Below are 21,822 nucleotides of genomic sequence, written 5' to 3'. Positions count from 1 at the left end.
CACTCAAGTTGGCCCTAAAGGAAGCGTGCAAAGGGTGTTATTGTGGGAGGAAACCCAAGCACTCAGAGAAAATCCACACGGTCAGCGAAGTGACCACCATACCTTTTCATGTCCTATCAGGGAACTGAACCCTCATCTCCTTGGTGAAATGTGTACAACTGTGCCGCCTGAGCACACATTCAGTGTACAATATAAGTATGGATGTTGACCTCATGTAATGCCGACATTGGGAGTACTTTGTTAGCATGTGTCTTAACATTCTAGTTTGTGTCTTTTTATATGTGATATGCTGTTTCCCAGTAGAAAATACATGTGAATCAAACAAGGAGTAAGGAGGAAGTACTTTATTTGGTCATAAATTAGTAATAAATATCATGGATATCACAGACAACAATCCTTAAGGTTAACAACAAAAAACATCAGATCGGAGACTATCAATTTACACATCAAAAACATATGTTCAACAAGGTCATAAAGTCTCTGTACAATAATGTATAAATATGTCTTAACATTTCATGAGACAACAAAAACATCCCCCCCATAAATTATTTGGCGGGAAAAACGATAAACTGATAAGTTGCTACACTTTGAAGATTCATAAATTACTTTTTCATGATTTTCAGTGTTCAAGTGAATGCAGTGGTTCTTTTGCCCAAGAAATCTTTTGCCTAATGAAAGAAAAGTTTTTTCAATGCATTTAACACATATTGATCATATTTATGTGAAATGTTTATGGTAGAGCGTTGTGAAATTTTTGTTACATTATCAAATTTGCCCTTAAATCTTACTATTGGGCAATGGTGACAGTTAAACAAGGCAAACGTTTCTTGTAGGCAGTATCTTCTTGATCCCAACATTTGCAATGAACAAGTGTTATAGATCTGGAGTTCTTGTGATAGCTAGAGTAGCCAACACTATGATCAATATAAAAACACTCAAAAAGTTAAGGTAATGCAGTATTATGGTATTAGATACATAGAAATCTCAAATTTAAATCCATGCTAATCTCAAAAACAGGATGTCAGAAACTTTTATAACAAACTTTAATTACAGTTAGTAGATTTGGAGGGGATTCCTGTGTGGAATTCATAACTAGTGTTACCAGAAGGATCTTGGAGCCCGCCATTGTGACAGAATGCATACAGATTTGCCGAACCAATTCCATCTTATCTTTTACTTTAATATACACAGCTATAAGCCAGGGGAAATCTACATTGAGAACTTTAAAATATCTCACTTTCTGTGAAATAGCACTAATAAACTTTTAACAACAAAATTCAAGATGGCTGTCATGGTTTCTCATAAATACCAATATACTGATCAGTTTAAAACATAACATGAAGAAGAAGGGTGGCATCATGAGGAACAATCATGATATATTTCAAAAAGATCCTTCCAATATTTTTTGGCAAGTAGCACTAGAAAGAATTGTTTAAGGAAGGATTGACCACAGTAACAACACCTGCTAAAAAGGATACAAAATTGTTGTGATGAATTATTTCTGATAACTGCCAAAAGGGACGTAAAATCGAAAAAGAAAAAAAAAAAAAAAAAAATTAGGAAAATACCTTAGGCTAAATAAAAGACATAAAGAATTATTTAAAAACCAATATCGAAAAGTTTAAAATATCCCAAAAAGTTTTAAACAGTATCTTTAACTATAACATGCATCTAGAAAATTAAACTACAATGTATGTTAAATAAACATGTATATTAGTATATTAGCTGTTTTGAGAGTTGAATCTATTATAAAGTACTGTAACAAAAATAAATACATTAACAAAGATTAGAACACTATATTAATTACTGCGCAGATATTTGAAATAAAATATCTTTGTGTTTCATCATACTACACTACAGATCTATGTCAAACCTATACTACGATGTACTACATCCATATCAGCCAGTTTTATCACTACCAAAATGTTATACAGCTATTTACTTGATAATTCAATTAGATATAGATATGAGTAGATCCTCAGTAACTGATTTAGGGAGTCTTGATTATGTAATACACTATATTATGTTTGGTTCACAGTACCAACCTGACAACTATGATCATTATGTGTTTTCAATCTGGATAAAAGAAAAATGTCAGAATGAACATACACATACAGAATTTTCAAAGAACAAAAACATTACACAAGATACCGGTAATATAAATGGTTCATACTTGAGCAACTGGGTATTTTGGACGGTACAACATCTGGATAACAAATAACTTACAGAAATTAATTAATTTATCAGAGCTTCATAAAATATGATGTGTGGTAATAAATAATTGCTGTACAGCTATAAATAGATCCTGGGGAAATCTATAAATAAAGCGAAAAGCTATAAATATATACTGTATATAACTTGAAAAAGCTATAAATAGACACAGGGAAAGGTTATAAATAGATACGGGGAGAATCTATAGAAAGATATAGAGTATTAATACACATCAGACTAACTGACCAAAATTAATATAAATACTTCTACATTCAATGCTAATGGTAAAATCTTTTAAGTACATGAAGCTGTAACATTGCAATATTGCGTAGAAGGACAAAATTGGGAAATCTGGATATTTAAAATCACTAAATATCATTTTATGTGTTAAAATGCCTAGTTCTGTAATAATACATTTGCCTATCCAGGAAATATAGATTTATCTACATAAAAATATAAAATATGTGAGTTTCTCAATAAGCTTTTGATAATAATTTGATTATGTTAATTATCTATTGACATTATAAAGAGAAACAAAAATTCTTTGTTACAACCAAGCGCAATGTCACTACTTGGAGGTTTAAACACATGTAATTCAAGTTCAAACAGGAAAATATTCAATACAATTGACAATAAGGAGATATATTCTTGTACGATGGGAAAAAATCCAGGAACAAGTTAATTTCTTGGTAATGTTTATATATACATAATTATATGGAACATAGTTACAGAAAAGATTCACTATAGAATTCAAAACGGGACTAGATCATGACTAAAATACACATAACAAGGTACCAAATCTGTTGATTTGTTAATAGTATTTTATGTTAAAGCTGTTTTTCTTCTTAAAGCAGTTTTTGCTATCTTCCTGCGGAATATTTTTGAACTATTAATTCAGTTTCAATATTCAACAATTCTCCGTTACAACTTAGGCAATGCTGATATAACATGTACAAATTGATTTTTATTTTATGAAAGTCACAAAGTTGTGCCCATGTTGAAGATTTTATAGAATAAACAAAACAGCAGCACTACGTTTGTAAGTTTGTATCACCTATTACATGGCACTAAAGATTCTAAAATATGTATTAACATTAGTCATTGATTTCGGAAACAATTTTCCACTTGATAAATCCCTCATCCGAGTTCCCTTGCTTCATTTTCATATGCAGATCGTAAAACTTCAACTGGTTTCTTTTCATTTTCCTCGAGATAAGCTCCGTCCTGCATCTCATGCCGATTGTAGAGAAGTGTCCGGAATCCAAACTCACTGAGACCGAGGTCGGACTGAAGCAGTTGTTGCCATTGTATTGTAAAGTTCCTGATTGTCTCCTGTAAAAACATGTTAATATGGAGTCAGTTCTTTCAAGTTCAAGCAATCTGATCATATTTACATAACAAAAACCAACAAGTTGGTTCTCGTATCGATATATCCCCACTCACTGTGCCAGTAAAATGGTGTAGGCATCTATCAAACCGTAATATTATAAAGTATTACCTCGAACCATTTAATCCTGACCAATAACCATGAAAATCTAATAATCAGAAGCAGAAGTTCTTGTAACCAAATTATGACATAAAAATATGTTGAGAAATCCATGAGATGTCTTTTACATATTAATAGTTATGAAGCATTTTTTGTGTTTCTTTCTTTTTAAAGTGGTCAATTGTGACTATTGACCGTTCAACCTTCCACCAAAATATAATAGGTGTAGAATTTGATGTTATGACTTTATGGTAAGGACATGAACTAATCATTTTAAGGAGCTCATGAGCTACTTTCGACACAGCAAATATTCATACACTGATTCAGGGAGTTGGAGGGTAAGTTTAATCTTCTTCTCTCAAATACTCAAATAATGATCTGGTTTGAATTAGATTTATGAAAGAACTTATCACACGAAATACAAATACATAAAAGTGGAATAAAAATGTGGTGAAAACAATGAGAAGTCATACATGATCAAACTTCCGAGTTCCGATCAAATCAAACTCCTTTGCCGGGTCAAATTCTCTCTGTGCTGTAGACTTCATGTTGGTGGTGAAAACAGGAAGTGGTTTGTTGTCACCAGGGGGCAGCACATATTGGATGTCAAGATGATGTTCCAGCCACAGGAAGTTATTGGTGATGAGGAAGTGTATGTTACGCAGATCTCTTTGACCTAAAAAAATATGGGAGAGAGAAATCAATTCAAAGATTCTATATTATTTCCAGATTTTTGACAATATAACATGTGCTAGTCTCTTCTTGTGCTAAAGTATGATAAAAAAAGAAGTTTGAAACTGTTTTTATGAACATAAAATTAAGTCTTAACCTTTTACTCCTTTTTCATTTCACAAAGATTTTACTGAATATCTAAACTAAATGGAAATTGGGAAACAGGCTAATGCCTCTATTGTAAGTGTTCATTATAAAATATCTACAGGGTAGGGGGTAATCAATAAGATCTGGATGTCTTACCCTTGTTTTAATAATACAATTCCTTGTTTGATTTCAATTAATTTTTTGCATTTGTAATATTGCTACAAAAAACATTTCAGAGGCAAAAAATTAAACTTTGACATCTGACTTGTCCTTGACCTTTGAACCAATGTCCTCCACCTTGACCATGCACTTTTCCAATCATCTTTGCATAATCATGTCATAGGAAAATATTTGCTAGTAAAATAATTCAATATTTGAGATTTCAACTCGCAGTTATTACTGGCTTACCTGTGTCAGTATCCAGAATGTTACTGACTTATCTGTGTCGGTATCCAGAATGTTACTGACTTATCTGTGTCGGTATCCAGAATGTTACTGGCTTACCTGTGTCGGTATCCAGAATGTGACTGACTTACCTGTGTCGGTATCCAGAATGTTACTGACTTACTTGTATCAGTGTCCAGAATGTTACTGGCTTACCTGTGTCGGGTGTCCAGAATGTTACTGGCTTATCTGTGTCGGTATCCAGAATGTTACTGACTTACTTGTATCAGTGTCCAGAATGTTACTGGCTTACCTGTGTCAGTATCCAGAATGTTACTGACTTACTTGTGTCAGTATCCAGAATGTGACTGACTTATCTGTGTCGGTATCCAGAATGTTACTGGCTTACCTGTGTCGGTATCCAGAATGTTACTGACTTACGTGTATCAGTGTCCAGAATGTGACTGACTTATCTGTGTCGGTATCCAGAATGTTACTGGCTTACTTGTGTCGGTATCCAGAATGTTACTGACTTACGTGTATCAGTATCCAGAATGTGACTGACTTATCTGTGTCGGTATCCAGAATGTTACTGGCTTACCTGTGTCAGTATCCAGAATGTTACTGACTTACTTGTGTCAGTATCCAGAATGTTACTGACTTACCTGTGTCGGTATCCAGAATGTTACTGGCTTACCTGTGTCGGTATCCAGAATGTTACTGACTTACCTGTGTCAGTATCCAGAATGTTACTGACTTACTTGTGTCAGTATCCAGAATGTTACTGGCTTACCTGTGTCAGTATCCAGAATGTTACTGACTTACTTGTGTCAGTATCCAGAATGTTACTGACTTACCTGTGTCAGTATCCAGAATGTTACTGACTTACCTGTGTCAGTATCCAGAATGTTACTGGCTTACTTGTGTCAGTATCCAGAATGTTACTGACTTATCTGTGTCGGTATCCAGAATGTTACTGACTTACTTGTGTCAGTATCCAGAATGTTACTGGCTTACCTGTGTCAGTATCCAGAATGTGACTGGCTTACCTGTGTCAGTATCCAGAATGTTACTGACTTACTTGTGTCAGTATCCAGAATGTGACTGGCTTACCTGTGTCAGTATCCAGAATGTTACTGACTTACTTGTGTCAGTATCCAGAATGTTACTGACTTACCTGTGTCAGTATCCAGAATGTTACTGACTTACCTGTGTCAGTATCCAGAATGTTACTGACCTACTTGTGTTAGTATCCAGAATGTTACTGACTTATCTGTGTCGGTATCCAGAATGTGACTGACTTACCTGTGTCAGTATCCAGAATGTTACTGACTTACTTGTGTCAGTATCCAGAATGTTACTGACTTACCTGTGTCGGTATCCAGAATGTTACTGGCTTACCTGTGTCGGTATCCAGAATGTTACTGACTTACCTGTGTCAGTATCCAGAATGTTACTGACTTACTTGTGTTAGTATCCAGAATGTTACTGACTTACCTGTGTCGGTATCCAGAATGTTACTGGCTTATCTGTGTCGGTATCCAGAATGTTACTGACTTACTTGTGTCAGTATCCAGAATGTTACTGACTTACCTGTGTCAGTATCCAGAATGTTACTGACTTATCTGTGTCAGTATCCAGAATGTTACTGACTTACCTGTGTCGGTATCCAGAATGTTACTGGCTTACCTGTGTCAGTATCCAGAATGTTACTGACTTACCTGTGTCAGTATCCAGAATGTTACTGGTTTACTTGTGTCAGTATCCAGAATGTTACTGACTTATCTGTGTCGGTATCCAGAATGTTACTGACTTACTTGTGTCAGTATCCAGAATGTTACTGGCTTACCTGTGTCAGTATCCAGAATGTGACTGGCTTACCTGTGTCAGTATCCAGAATGTTACTGACTTACTTGTGTCAGTATCCAGAATGTGACTGGCTTACTTGTGTCAGTATCCAGAATGTGACTGACTTATCTGTGTCGGTATCCAGAATGTTACTGGCTTACCTGTGTCGGTATCCAGAATGTTACTGACTTACCTGTGTCGGTATCCAGAATGTTACTGGCTTACCTGTGTCGGTATCCAGAATGTTACTGGCTTACCTGTGTCAGTATCCAGAATGTTACTGACTTACTTGTATCAGTATCCAGAATGTGACTGACTTACCTGTGTCAGTATCCAGAATGTTACTGACTTACCTGTGTCAGTATCCAGAATGTTACTGACTTACTTGTGTCAGTATCCAGAATGTACTGACTTATCTGTGTCAGTCTCCAGAATGTGACTGGCTTACCTGTGTCAGTATCCAGAATGTTACTGACTTACTTGTGTCAGTATCCAGAATGTGACTGGCTTACCTGTGTCAGTATCCAGAATGTTACTGACTTACTTGTGTCAGTATCCAGAATGTTACTGACTTACCTGTGTCAGTATCCAGAATGTTACTGACTTACCTGTGTCAGTATCCAGAATGTTACTGACTTACTTGTGTTAGTATCCAGAATGTTACTGACTTATCTGTGTCGGTATCCAGAATGTGACTGACTTACCTGTGTCAGTATCCAGAATGTTACTGACTTACTTGTGTCAGTATCCAGAATGTTACTGACTTACCTGTGTCGGTATCCAGAATGTTACTGGCTTACCTGTGTCGGTATCCAGAATGTTACTGACTTACCTGTGTCAGTATCCAGAATGTTACTGACTTACTTGTGTCAGTATCCAGAATGTTACTGACTTACCTGTGTCGGTATCCAGAATGTTACTGGCTTATCTGTGTCGGTATCCAGAATGTTACTGACTTACTTGTGTCAGTATCCAGAATGTTACTGACTTACCTGTGTCAGTATCCAGAATGTTACTGACTTATCTGTGTCAGTATCCAGAATGTTACTGACTTACCTGTGTCGGTATCCAGAATGTTACTGGCTTACCTGTGTCAGTATCCAGAATGTTACTGACTTACCTGTGTCAGTATCCAGAATGTTACTGGTTTACTTGTGTCAGTATCCAGAATGTTACTGACTTATCTGTGTCGGTATCCAGAATGTTACTGACTTACTTGTGTCAGTATCCAGAATGTTACTGGCTTACCTGTGTCAGTATCCAGAATGTGACTGGCTTACCTGTGTCAGTATCCAGAATGTTACTGACTTACTTGTGTCAGTATCCAGAATGTGACTGGCTTACTTGTGTCAGTATCCAGAATGTGACTGACTTATCTGTGTCGGTATCCAGAATGTTACTGGCTTACCTGTGTCGGTATCCAGAATGTTACTGACTTACCTGTGTCGGTATCCAGAATGTTACTGGCTTACCTGTGTCGGTATCCAGAATGTTACTGGCTTACCTGTGTCAGTATCCAGAATGTTACTGACTTACTTGTATCAGTATCCAGAATGTGACTGACTTACCTGTGTCAGTATCCAGAATGTGATTGACTTACCTGTGTCAGTATCCAGAATGTTACTGACTTACTTGTGTCAGTATCCAGAATGTTACTGACTTATCTGTGTCAGTATCCAGAATGTGACTGACTTACTTGTGTCAGTATCCAGAATGTTACTGACTTACTTGTGTCAGTATCCAGAATGTTACTGACTTACTTGTGTCAGTATCCAGAATGTGACTGACTTACCTGTGTCAGTATCCAGAATGTTACTAGCCAGTAATGAAAACAGCTGAGCCATAAACTCGTTGGTAGCAAGCTCTAGTATATTACTGTCGTCAGTCTCAAATATCCTGTTAAACATTCCAAATTTTATTTCAGTGTTCATTTGTCACATTTGTAAATGAGAAGTTGGTAGACAGCATGTCATATTTTTATGGTTACAAATTATTTTGATGGATCAATAAAATTAATCACAGGTAACAGTAAATCGAAAAGCCATTTTACAAACTAGAGAACCACAAATACAAGTAATTCACCCATCTGACTCTATTTATGTTAAAAAAATATACAAATTTACAAAAAAAAAACACCAAAAATTGAAAAATAAATCTATGCTATCTTTGTTTTACCCCACAACAACATTCATGCCAAAATTTCAGAAAATTTAGCACATTATCTGAATAACTGTAGACCACTAAAAAACCTGCCATAAAACAACTGTTGACAGACTTTGATGTGCATATAAAATGCATGTGTACCACAAGGATGCATAAATGTATTACAAATGTCCATCAAAATAATTCCATGATCCAAATATACAGAAAATATTACTTTGCAATCATCTTTCTGTGTATTGTTTCATGTTCAAATTTAGCATTGAAATTTAAAATTGAATTTTAAACGTTTGTGTAATACTCACTCGCTGCTGATGTAGCTACCAATGCTCTGAATCCTTTCCACAATCCATTCCTTGTTTTCTTTACAGAACTTCCCTGCCAAGCGGGGAGTCCCCTGACTCTTAGCTAAAACAGAAAGATTTCTACTGATTAGTTAACAGTGATAAGACAATAATTTCATCAAACTGGCTAAAATTTTGTTTGTATGTACATTAAAACCTTATTAGTCTGGACACTTTGGTTTGTATGTACATTAAAACCTTGTTAGTCTGGATACTTTGGTTTGTATGTACATTAGAACCTTGTTAGTCTGGACACTTTGGTTTGTATGTACAGTATAACCTTGTTAGTCTGGACACTTTGGTTTGTATGTACAGTATAACCTTGTAGTCTGGACACTTTGGTTTGTATGTACATTAGAACCTTGTTAGTCTGGACACTTTGGTTTGTATGTACATTAGAACCTTGTTAGTCTGGACACTTTGGTTTGTATGTCCTTAGAACCTTGTTAGTCTGGACACTGGTTTGTGTGTACAGTAGAACTTTGTAAGTCTGGACACTGGTTTGTGTGTACAGTAAAACCTTTTTAGTCTGGACACTGGTTTGTGTGTACAGTAGAACCTTGTTAGTCTGGACACTGGTTTGTATGTACATTAGAACCTTGTTAGTCTGGACACTCTGGTTTGTGTGTACAGTAGAACCTTGTTAGTCTGGACACTCTGGTTTGTGTGTACAGTAGAACCTTGTTAGTCACTTTGGTTTGTGTGTACAGTAGAGCCTTATTAGTCTGGACACTTTGGTTTGTATGTACAGTAGAGCCTTGTAAGTCTGATTACTCACATTTGGTGTAGACAAGCGTGCTGTAGATACAGTCGGCCAACAGAAGTAGTAGATCCTTATCACTCTGACTAAGTGTCACTCCAGTGACGGACTGTATAAAGCTGAAGTCCGACAGCTTACACTTCAAACAGCTCGCAATAATCTGAACATCAACAAAACATCACATTAAGTAAACACCACAAAAAAACATATTAACAATGACCTCCTTGGCAAGTTGGTGGTACCTTGTCCCCACGGCCTGCAGAGGGAAGGAGCTTCACAGAGTACATATTCAGCATCAATCAACTTATAAAACCAATTACAAGTAGGTCTAGTTCTGAATATTGTTTTTATTCTCATATTGAATTTGTATTGAATCTTCAACGATGAAATTTCATTTTAACCTCCCCAGTTTGACTCCAATATATTTAATCAGTCCACCCAAAATTGGTTTTGCATAGAATATTTGCAGATGACTCTACAGTTTTTTCCAACAAAATGGGATGTGTACATTATGTTATACAAAAATCACTGAGGGGGCTGTAGAATGGGCCAAACTGGTACCCCTCCTCATTTCTTTGACTGGCAATTCTGAGAATTCTGGTGATTCTATACAAGACACACTATGGACTGCAATAAGCCAACACTTATTATTGTTGTTCATCAAAATTATAACCAAAATTATATTTTCCTGTAATTGTATGCCCATCCCCCGACTGTTCAGAGGCTCCATACTGACCTTCTGGGCTTAGTACAGGGTAAACTATGTAACAAGGAGAAATACAGGTGGCTGACTTACCTTGAGGCTGACACATTTGTGGGGTGACTTGATTCCCTTCGTCGTACACTGGCTGACTTACCTTGAGGCTGACACATTTGTGGGGTGACTTGATTCCCTTCGTCGTACACTGGCTGACTTACCTTGAGGCTGACACATTTGTGGGGTGACTTGATTCCCTTCGTCGTACACTGGCTGACTTACCTTGAGGCTGACACATTTGTGGGGTGACTTGATTCCCTTCGTCGTACACTGGCTGACTTACCTTGAGGCTGACACATTTGTGGGGTGACTTGATTCCCTTCGTCGTACACTGGCTGACTTACCTTGAGGCTGACACATTTGTGGGGTGACTTGATTCCCTTCGTCGTACACTGGCTGACTTACCTTGAGGCTGACACATTTGTGGGGTGACTTGATTCCCTTCGTCGTACACTGGCTGACTTACCTTGAGGCTGAAACATTTGTGGGGTGACTTGATTCCCTTCGTCGTACACTGGCTGACTTACCTTGAGGCTGACACATTTGTGGGGTGACTTGATTCCCTTCGTCGTACACTGGCTGACTTACCTTGAGGCTGACACATTTGTGGGGTGACTTGATTCCCTTCGTCGTACACTGGCTGACTTACCTTGAGGCTGACACATTTGTGGGGTGACTTGATTCCCTTCGTCGTACACTGGCTGACTTACCTTGAGGCTGACACATTTGTGGGGTGACTTGATTCCCTTCGTCGTACACTGGCTGACTTACCTTGAGGCTGACACATTTGTGGGGTGACTTGATTCCCTTCGTCGTACACTGGCTGACTTACCTTGAGGCTGACACATTTGTGGGGTGACTTGATTCCCTTCGTCGTACACTGGCTGACTTACCTTGAGGCTGACACATTTGTGGGGTGACTTGATTCCCTTCGTCGTACACTGGCTGACTTACCTTGAGGCTGACACATTTGTGGGGTGACTTGATTCCCTTCGTCGTACACTGGCTGACTTACCTTGAGGCTGACACATTTGTGGGGTGACTTGATTCCCTTCGTCGTACACTGGCTGACTTACCTTGAGGCTGACACATTTGTGGGGTGACTTGATTCCCTTCGTCGTACACTGGCTGACTTACCTTGAGGCTGACACATTTGTGGGGTGACTTGATTCCCTTCGTCGTACACTGGCTGACTTACCTTGAGGCTGACACATTTGTGGGGTGACTTGATTCCCTTCGTCGTACACTGGCTGACTTACCTTGAGGCTGACACATTTGTGGGGTGACTTGATTCCCTTCGTCGTACACTGGCTGACTTACCTTGAGGCTGACACATTTGTGGGGTGACTTGATTCCCTTCGTCGTACACTGGCTGACTTACCTTGAGGCTGACACATTTGTGGGGTGACTTGATTCCCTTCGTCGTACACTGGCTGACTTACCTTGAGGCTGACACATTTGTGGGGTGACTTGATTCCCTTCGTCGTACACTGGCTGACTTACCTTGAGGCTGACACATTTGTGTGGTGACTTGATTCCCTTCGTCGTACACTGGCTGACTTACCTTGAGGCTGACACATTTGTGGGGTGACTTGATTCCCTTCAGTTGTACACTGGCTGACTTACCTTGAGGCTGACACATTTGTGGGGTGACTTGATTCCCTTCATCGTGCACTGTTCCTGCATCATACGCATCAGTATACACACAGACGTCGGCAGCACGTACACATCCTCGGCCATTTGGCCCAACAGAGTGCGAAGGGAGACGTCAATAAACTCCTTATTGGCTGGATCAACAACACACATTAATGGAGTCACGCTCATGTATATTCCCCAGACATACTCAATATGATTTATACACATTTTAGGGAAATAATGTAAAATATTATGAACTCTGTATTGATATTTATTTTGATATGTTTGAAATTTAAACATTAAATTTTAACAAGCAAGTGCAACTAACCATCAAATTTATGTGACTTGGTAGGAGGAGGGTTATGTGGAGGGCAGCCACAGGGAAGCTCAGCTAGTACGGTCATCACCGGTCGAATCTGATGTCCCAGAGCGGTCACTAGTCACCAGATATTCCAACACTGGCTTCAGTACTCTGTCAAATAAAAGTACGGTTTCAGGTTTGTGAGATACTTTCTAATGAATATAGAATTAAGAGATAATTTACAAACGAATATCTAAAACTGATAAAACCACAGAAAGCAGACTAACCTGAGTACGAACGGTTCCATCAGGTCAAATATTGTGTACATCCAAACAGGAATCTATAAGTAAAGAAAATAATTTTACTTTGAGACAAACTAATTTTCATTGCCCTTTTAATATTTTATATTTAACACAATGAACAATCACTGCCTTATGGTGTTTTTTCTTTTTTCGTTTGTCCAGAATATTTGATCACATATTGAAGTTTGTCTCTTTGAAGTGCTGGTAAAAAATGTTAAAATCTCTTGGAAAATATAATTCACCTACATACAGTAGATTCTGCTGTTAATAACACTAGAAGGACAGTGTACAGGAAACTTCACACAATAAAATATTTACACAAATATTCCCAAGAGATATTAACAAATTAAATGAAATAATTACCCAATAAGATATTTACATAAATATTCACAAGAGATATTCACAAATTAAATGAAGTAATTTCCCAATAAGATATTTACATAAATATTCACAAGATATATTCACAAATTAAATGAAATAATTACCCAATAAAATATTTACATAAATATTCACAAGAGGTATTCCCAAATTAAATGAAATAATCTCTATCTATTGATACATATTTGTCCATCATATTAATGTATCAAATGGACTTCAGGACAGAGGTAACAGTTTAAAATAGAAACAGGTTGTGACATGAATCAAATAATCGTCAGTGCTATGACTAAAGACAAGATTTTCAGTTTAAAACAGAAACATGATATTTTTATTATGTCTTAAGGAATAAGTCAAATAGTACATACATCAAAATCTCGTCCTGGTAAGTGTTTTGTCTCCATGTACACCCAGTGTTCACACCTGTAAAGTGATTCAATAAACAAATAATTCACACTCGTGAAAATATCAATATTATGTCATACTCGTGAAAAACCATTCAATATTCTCTATATAATATTCCAGTAAAGTTATTTCCTCACACCACATCTGCAGAAAATTTACCATAGAGTAATGAGATATTAGTGTTTTTTTTCTGTCACTAAGCCTATGTCTGGAATTAGCTTATGTCTGGTAATCAGCCTATCTCTGGTAATCAGCCTATGTCTGGTAATTTGCTATGTCTGGCAATAAGCATGTGTCTGATAATAAGCCCATGTCTGACAATAAGCCCATGTCTGGTAATTAGCCTATGTCTGACAATAAGTCTATGTCTGGCAATAAGCCTATGTCTGACAATGAGCTTATGTCTGGTAATTGGCCTATGTCTGGCAATAAGCCCATATGTCTGATAAAAAGCCTATGACTGGTAATGAGCCTATTTTTGGTAATAAGCCTGATATGTCTGGTAATAAGCCCTAATATGTCTGGTAATAAGCCCTAATATGTCTGGTAATAAGCCCTAATATGTCTGGTAATAACTAAGAAGTCCATGACTGGTAATGAGTTTATGTTTGGCAATAAGCCTACTATATCTGGTAATAAGCCTAATGTATCTGGTAATAAGCCCTAATATATATCTGGTAGTAATGTCTGCTAATAAGCCCTAATATGTCTGGTGATATCTTAACATGTCTGCTAATAAGCCTTTATCTGGTAATAAGCCTGATATGTCTGTAATAAGCCCACCCATAACTATTGCAGTTGAAACAAATTGCTAACAAATGCCTATATACAAAGTATACAATAGTCGAGACACACTGATAAATATAAAGTATAGAATACTTGAGACACATACCGATCGATTACTGGGACTACTGATAAATACAAAGTAAACAATAGTCGAGAGACACTGATAAATACAAAGTATACAATAGTCGAGACACACTGATAAATATAAAGTATACAATAGTCGAGACACATACCGATCGATTACTGGGACTACTGATAAATACAAAGTAAACAATAGTCGAGAGACACTGATAAATACAAAGTATACAATAGTCGAGACACACTGATAAATATAAATTATAGAATACTTGAGACACATTGATAAATATAAAGTATACAATAGTCGAGACACATACCGATCGATTACTGGGACTACTGATAAATACAAAGTAAACAATAGTCGAGAGACACTGATAAATATAAAGTATACAATAGTCGAGACACACTGATAAATACAAAGTATACAATAGTCGAGACACATTGATAAATATAAAGTATACAATAGTCGAGACACATACCGATCGATTACTTGGACTACTGATAAATACAAAGTATACAATAGTCGAGACACACTGATAAATATAAAGTATACAATAGTCGAGACACATACCGATCGATTACTGGGACTACTGATAAATATAAAGTATACAATAGTCGAGACACACTGATAAATATAAAGTATACAATAGTCGAGACACATACCGATCGATTACTGGGACTACTGATAAATACAAAGTATACAATATGGATTGAGAACACTCTGTGTCAGGAAAAGTATTGGCAGTGTGAAGTTCTTCATCACCAATGCCTGAAATATAATCAGAAAATACAATCACCTGTATTGCTTCAAATCTTCAGACAAAATCAGAATTAAAATGCTTCTGTCCAATTGTTAATTGGACCAGAAGGTATTAAGATGAGATAAAAAAAAGTTATGTAATCGAAACTCAACATTTCTTTAAAAATTCATACATCATCTGGATACATTCAATTTCATGATATAATTGTGAAAATTTAGCCCCATAAAAATACCCAATTATAAGCCAAGAAATATGTATTAAAGTGACACACAGACAGACATAATGTGCTAATTGACAGAGGAAAAACTATGATCCATCTACAGTATTTGCAGAAGAGGTGTATTCTATAGTACCTTGACGATCATGGCCCAGTCAATCTCCGGCTGACTCAAGAGAAGTTTACACTGGATGTACAGCGCTGATAAATACAAAGTATACAATAGTCGAGACACACTGATAAATACAAAGTATACAATAGTCGAGACACATACCGATCGATTACTGGGACTATTGCTTTAGCAACAGCATCAGGGAAATGCTGGGAACACTTTGACAGAACGCTGACAATGGAATTAAAAAGTTGTTTGACATCTGGGTCGGAGGTCAAAGCTGTGACATTAGAGGTCACTTCCTTCCTTGGTGAATTGTGGGAGTTCCGATATGGATTGAGAACACTCTGTGTCAGGAAAAGTATTGGCAGTGTGAAGTTCTTCATCACCAATGCCTGAAGTATAATCAGAAAATACAATCACCTGTACATGTATTGCTTCAAATCTTCAGACAAAATCAGAATTTAAAAGCTTCTGTCCAATTGTTAATTGGACCAGAAGGTATTAAGATGAGATAAAAAAAAGTTATGTAATCGAAACTCAACATTTCTTTAAAAATTCATACATCATCTGGAAACATTCAATTTCATGATATAATTGTGAAAATTTAGCCCTATAAAAATACCCAATTATAAGCCAAGAAATATGTATTAAAGTGACACACAGACAGACATAATGTGCTAATTAACAGAAGAAATACTCTGATCCATCTACAGTATCTGCAGAAGAGGTGTATTCTATAATAGTACCTTGACGATCATGGCCCAGTCAATCTCCGGCTGACTCAAGAGAAGTTTACACTGGATGTACAGCGCTGTTGTTGTCTGCATGTCGTCGTAGCTACACACAGAAAACATGAATCACAAAATCATCTTTTTACGACCAATTCCATTTGTATCTATCTTTATGGCTTAATATTACACTTAGGTCATTTTTATGATCAAATCATCTTTTTGCGAACCATTTTAGTCATTTCTTGGTCAATTTTATGATAAAATTTTTGACCAATTCTAGTAGTTTCTATAATCATAGCTTAATATCCTACTTAGATTAATTACACAACAGAGATCTCCCCAAACAGATATAGTTTGTCAGTGGTTCTTATTACAGACACAATTCATACATAAGCTTTCCTTGCTTTTGGTGAAATGATTTATCTATAAAAATAATATAAATAAATGCACACTCACTGCTTGTGTCCCGCCTGGAATATGGTTGGCTGTATCCATGACAACCAGTCTGTGTTCGATCCGGGGACGTCCTCTACTGGAGAGACAATTTCTGATGTCTGTTTGTCGGAGCAGTCATAGAACCCTCTCTTGAAAACTCTTGAACACATAAAATTATTCAAACAATTAAAAATTTACATGACAACAGCTACATCTCAAAATTTGCATAAGAATTAGATGGTGCCAAGTCCTAAAAACGAATTTGAATTATGAATTTGTACTTGTGTAAGTAGATGGTGCTAAGTCTCATACCTAACGTATAAGTATTAGATGCTGCTACATCTCATTACTTACTTGTATAAGATGTCCAAGGGAGATGTGACAATGGCTACACTGGCCAGTAGAGTGGAACAAAGGTTTTGTATGAGGTAGTGGGGTAGCTGAGAGTGACCGACGTCCAGGTACATAGAGACTGAGCTACACGCTGGCAGCAGGAGTTCTCCCATACATAATAGTATGGACAACACGTCCGTTCTAAATGAAACAAAAATGACAGTTTTCTAAAGTTTAACAATTCACAAGAGATTTTCTAGGTCTCTATGGTCTGGAATTGGGCTCCATTTACATGTATAATCAAAATTTGGCCCTATATACTTCATTAGTGTATATAACTAAATGACACGTGGTGGTTCGGATCCAGCCAGCTTTCAATAAATAATGATTGTGAATACATATTTTTTGTGAGTAGAAATAAAATCCAAGTAAAAGTCTTTATCACTTATATTAGTGAGGAATTTCGTATTTTCGTAAAGTTCTTTATCATTTTTATTAGTGAGGTATTTCGTATTTCGTAAAGGTCTTTATCACTTATATTTAGTGACTTACTTCGCATTTTCGTAAAGCAAATAACTAAGGCAATCCAGGATAAGATAGATATTACTTACTATTTTCACGAACTCTTTATGTGTAATAATGTTAACTTACCTGTACTGTTCTGTTCGCCTGTAGGAAGGTTTAGCATGAGCATATCTCTTGGCAAGAATGTGTATAGATTCGTGTAAAACTTTGCTGTAGATTCGCTGACCAAGACGCGGAGGACACATAGACCAGGCATCATGGCGAAGGCCTCGCATGTGGTAGTTCCACATCTGGATGGTAAATGAACATCTCTCTCCCTGCAAAACGACCCGGATTTACAATTTACATTGTCTAGATACAAGATATTCACAGAGATTTAAAAAATAATACGAATACCAGAGTTCCCAGTAAACAAAAAGAATTTGTCATCTTTCCAAAATGGGGACAAACGAGACATTTTTCTGAAGATGCATAACAACAAGAGGCCCATGGGGCCTGTATCGCTCACCTGGTTGGATTAGACCAAATGTTGAAATAATGTTCATATTCAAATTGTTTTATTTGTAAAATTCTAACAATGCTATATATGGTTATAGTGTGGGAATCCCAACTGCTTTAAAGATTAATGAAGTCCAGACTCTCTAAGGTCTGAAAGACCTCAAGAATTGCTTATAGAACATGCATTCATCACTTTATGACTAGTAGCGATTTAAAGGAATTACCTCTATTTCACCTATTGGGCCCGCCCCTTTGGCCATTCGGGGGTCAGAGTCACCATTTATGCAAAATCTGTTCCCCTGTTTCTGACCAAATTGAGTTCAAATCCATTCATAACTTGATGGCTAGTAGCGATTCAAAGGAATTACCTCTATTTCCCCAACTGGGCCCCTCCCTTTTGGCCCCTTTAGGGTCAGAGCCACCATTTATGCAAAATCTGTTCCCCTTCCCCCAAGGATGTTTCTGACCAAATTGGGTTCAAATCCCTTCACAACTTTATGACTAGTAGAGATTTAGAGGAATTACCTCTATTTCCCATATTTGGCAACGCCCCTTTGGCCCCTCGGGGGTCAGAATCACCATTTATGCAAAATCTGTTCCCCTTTCCCCAAGGATGTTTCTGACCAAATTGGGTTGAAATCCATTCATAACTTTATGACTAGTAGTGATTTAAAGGAATTACCTCTATTACCCCTATTGGGCCCCGCCCCTTTGGCCCCTTGGGGGTCAGAGCCACCATTTATGCAAAATCTGTTCCCCTTCCCCCAAGGATATTTCTGACAAAATTTGGTTCAAATCCATTCATAACTTTATGACTAGCAGTGATTTAAAGGAATTACCTTTATTTCCGCTATTGGGCCCCGCCCCTTTTGCCCCTGGGGGGTCAGAGCCACCATTTATGCAAAATCTTTTCCCCTTCCCCCAAGGATGTTTCTGACCAAGTTGGGTTCAAATCCATTCATAACTTTATGACTAGTAGTGATTTAGAGGAATTACCTCTATTTCCCATATTTGGCCCCGCCCCTTTAGTCCCTTTGGGGTCAGAGCCACCATTTATGCAAAATCTGTTCCCCTTCCCCCAAAGATATCTCTGACCAAATTGGGTTCAAATCCATTCATAACTTTATGACAAGTAGCGATTTAAAGGAATTACCTTAATTTCCCCTATTGGGCCCCGCCCCTTTGGCCCCTCGGGGGTCAGAGCTACCATTTATGCAAAATCTCTTCCCCTTCCCCCAAGGATGTTTCTGACCAAATTGGGTTGAAATCCATTCATAACTTTATGACAAGTAGCGATTTAAAGGAATTACCTTAATTTCCCCTATTGGGCCCCGCCCCTTTGGCCCCTCGGGGGTCAGAGCCACCATTTATGCAAAATCTTTTCCCCTTCCCCCAAGGATGTTTCTGACCAAATTGGGTTCAAATCCATTCATAACTTTATGACAAGTAGAGATTTAGAGGAATTACCTCTATTTCCCATATTTGGCCCCACCCCTTTGGCCCCTCGGGGGTCAGAATCACCATTTATGCAAAATCTGTTCCCCTTCCCCCAAGGATGTTTCTGAATAAATTGGGTTCAAATCCATTCATAACTTTATAACTAGTAGAGATTTATAGGAATTACCTCTATTTCCCATATTTGGCCCCGCCCCTTTGGCCCCTCGGGGGTCAGAATCACCATTTATGCAAAATCTGTTCCCCTTCCCCCAAGGATGTTTCTGACCAAATTGGGTTCAAATCCATTCATAACTTTATGACTAGTAGCGATTTAAAGGAATTACCTCTATTTCCCCTATTGGGCCCCGCCCCTTTGGCCCCTCAGGGGTCAGAGTCACCATTTATGCAAAATCTTTTCCCATTCTGCCAAGGATGTTTCTGGCCAAATTTGGTAAAAATCCAATAAGAACTTTATGACTAGTAGCGATTTGAAGCAAATGTTGACGGACGGACGGACGGACGGACGGACGACAGACGACGGACGACGGACGGACGGACGACGGACGCTGCGCCATGGCATAAGCTCACCGGACCTTCGGTCCAGGTGAGCTAAAAATGCAATAACAACAAACATTTTATGATTTAAAGTAATGAAGAAATTAGCACTTTATGTTGGATTTTCACAACAATATGCCATGTCATGTTATATTTTGTGGCGAAGATTAAATCTGTTTCTAACCTCAAAGAACTCTTTGGTGTCGGCCCAGTTGTTGCTCTCCGTGTCGTGTAGGATACTAGTAGCCATGAAGTTATTGTGGATTTCGGTGGTGAGTTTACTCAGAGCCTCCACTAGCTCCTCGTACTGTTTGTACAGCACGGTGAACACCTTCTTACTGTCAACATACACAAATTCTTAATCTCTATATTAATACAGCACTGTGAACACCTTTTTACTGTAAACATCAACATACACAAATTCTTAATCTCTATATTAATACAGCACTGTGAACACCTTTTTACTGTAAACATACACAAATTCTTAATCTCTATATAAATACACAGCACATTTTTTCCAATCTACACCGAGCAGCCACATTGGCTAGCCCTACCATCTCATACAGTTAACACTTCAGTGTACCTACACTTCAATGGCCATTTATCTGATTAATGTGCCAGAGTGTAGCCTGGCCCAGAAAACAACAATATTAATTCCTCTGTAATTAAGGGGACAGGGTTTAAGCTGAAGACATACCTGCTTTCCTCTGGACTTAGCACTGACTCATAGTGATACAAGTGATTCCTGATATAGGCAGCACTGGACAGGATCGCATATAAACTCTTCATGGGAGCATTCCGCGGGATGTCACCACTTAGCTGCAAACAATCATATTTTTTAATATCTGTAGATTTTGTTGACATTAATTTTTAAATCTGTCTCATTGGGCTCTGTCAGTATCAATGTATATAAATATACGGGAGGTGGGAGATCCAACGTCCGTGTAAACAGTTCGGTATGGTTCTGTGTTACCCATAACCCATTATAAATATACGGGAGGTGGGAGATCCAAGGTCCGTGTAAACAGTTCGGTATGGTTCTGTGTTACCCATAACCCATTATAAATATACGGGAGGTGGGAGATCCAACGTCCGTGTAAACAGTTCGGTACGGTTCTGTGTTACCCATAACCCATTATAAATATACGGGAGGTGGGAGATCCAAGGTCCGTGTAAACAGTTCGGTATGGTTCTGTGTTACCCATAACCCATTATAAATATACGGGAGGTGGGAGATCCAACGTCCGTGTAAACAGTTCGGTATGGTTCTGTGTTACCCATAACCCATTATAAATATACGGGAGGTGGGAGATCCAAGGTCCGTGTAAACAGTTCGGTATGGTTCTGTGATACCCATAACCCATTATAAATATACGGGAGGTGGGAGATCCAACGTCCGTGTAAACAGTTCGGTATGGTTCTGTGATACCCATAACCCATTATAAATGTATTGTACTTTAATGGTTGTTTCATTCTTGTCTTGTCGGAAATCCTCAAGACAACAGCATTCTAGGTTACTTTGCTGAACCAATATGATTAATCAATGATGATTTTTTTCTTATTC

General features: G+C 37.6%; 1 protein-coding gene across 1 annotated transcript in view; it reads right to left on the bottom strand.

The window, feature by feature from the left end:
- Positions 1-329: 329 nt before the first annotated feature.
- The window catches only part of LOC117334471 (uncharacterized protein KIAA0825-like), a 33,152-nt gene continuing 11,659 nt past the window's right edge, over positions 330-21,822 (bottom strand). The window contains 17 exon segments of the mRNA XM_033894114.1: positions 330-3,543; positions 4,171-4,373; positions 8,541-8,644; positions 9,214-9,316; positions 10,031-10,172; positions 12,396-12,556; positions 12,733-12,823; positions 12,825-12,876; positions 12,993-13,045; positions 13,751-13,805; positions 15,904-16,136; positions 16,491-16,581; positions 16,932-17,069; positions 17,265-17,444; positions 17,895-18,085; positions 20,443-20,596; positions 20,956-21,077. Coding sequence (XP_033750005.1) covers positions 3,349-3,543; positions 4,171-4,373; positions 8,541-8,644; positions 9,214-9,316; positions 10,031-10,172; positions 12,396-12,556; positions 12,733-12,823; positions 12,825-12,876; positions 12,993-13,045; positions 13,751-13,805; positions 15,904-16,136; positions 16,491-16,581; positions 16,932-17,069; positions 17,265-17,444; positions 17,895-18,085; positions 20,443-20,596; positions 20,956-21,077 — 2,268 coding nt within the window. The 3' untranslated portion in view covers positions 330-3,348.

This window comes from Pecten maximus, chromosome 9 (assembly GCF_902652985.1).
Source record: "Pecten maximus chromosome 9, xPecMax1.1, whole genome shotgun sequence".
Taxonomy (NCBI): Eukaryota; Metazoa; Mollusca; class Bivalvia; order Pectinida; family Pectinidae; genus Pecten; species Pecten maximus.
The sequence above is the reverse complement of the archived record's forward strand: the minus strand, read 5'-3'. Positions and strand labels throughout refer to the sequence as shown.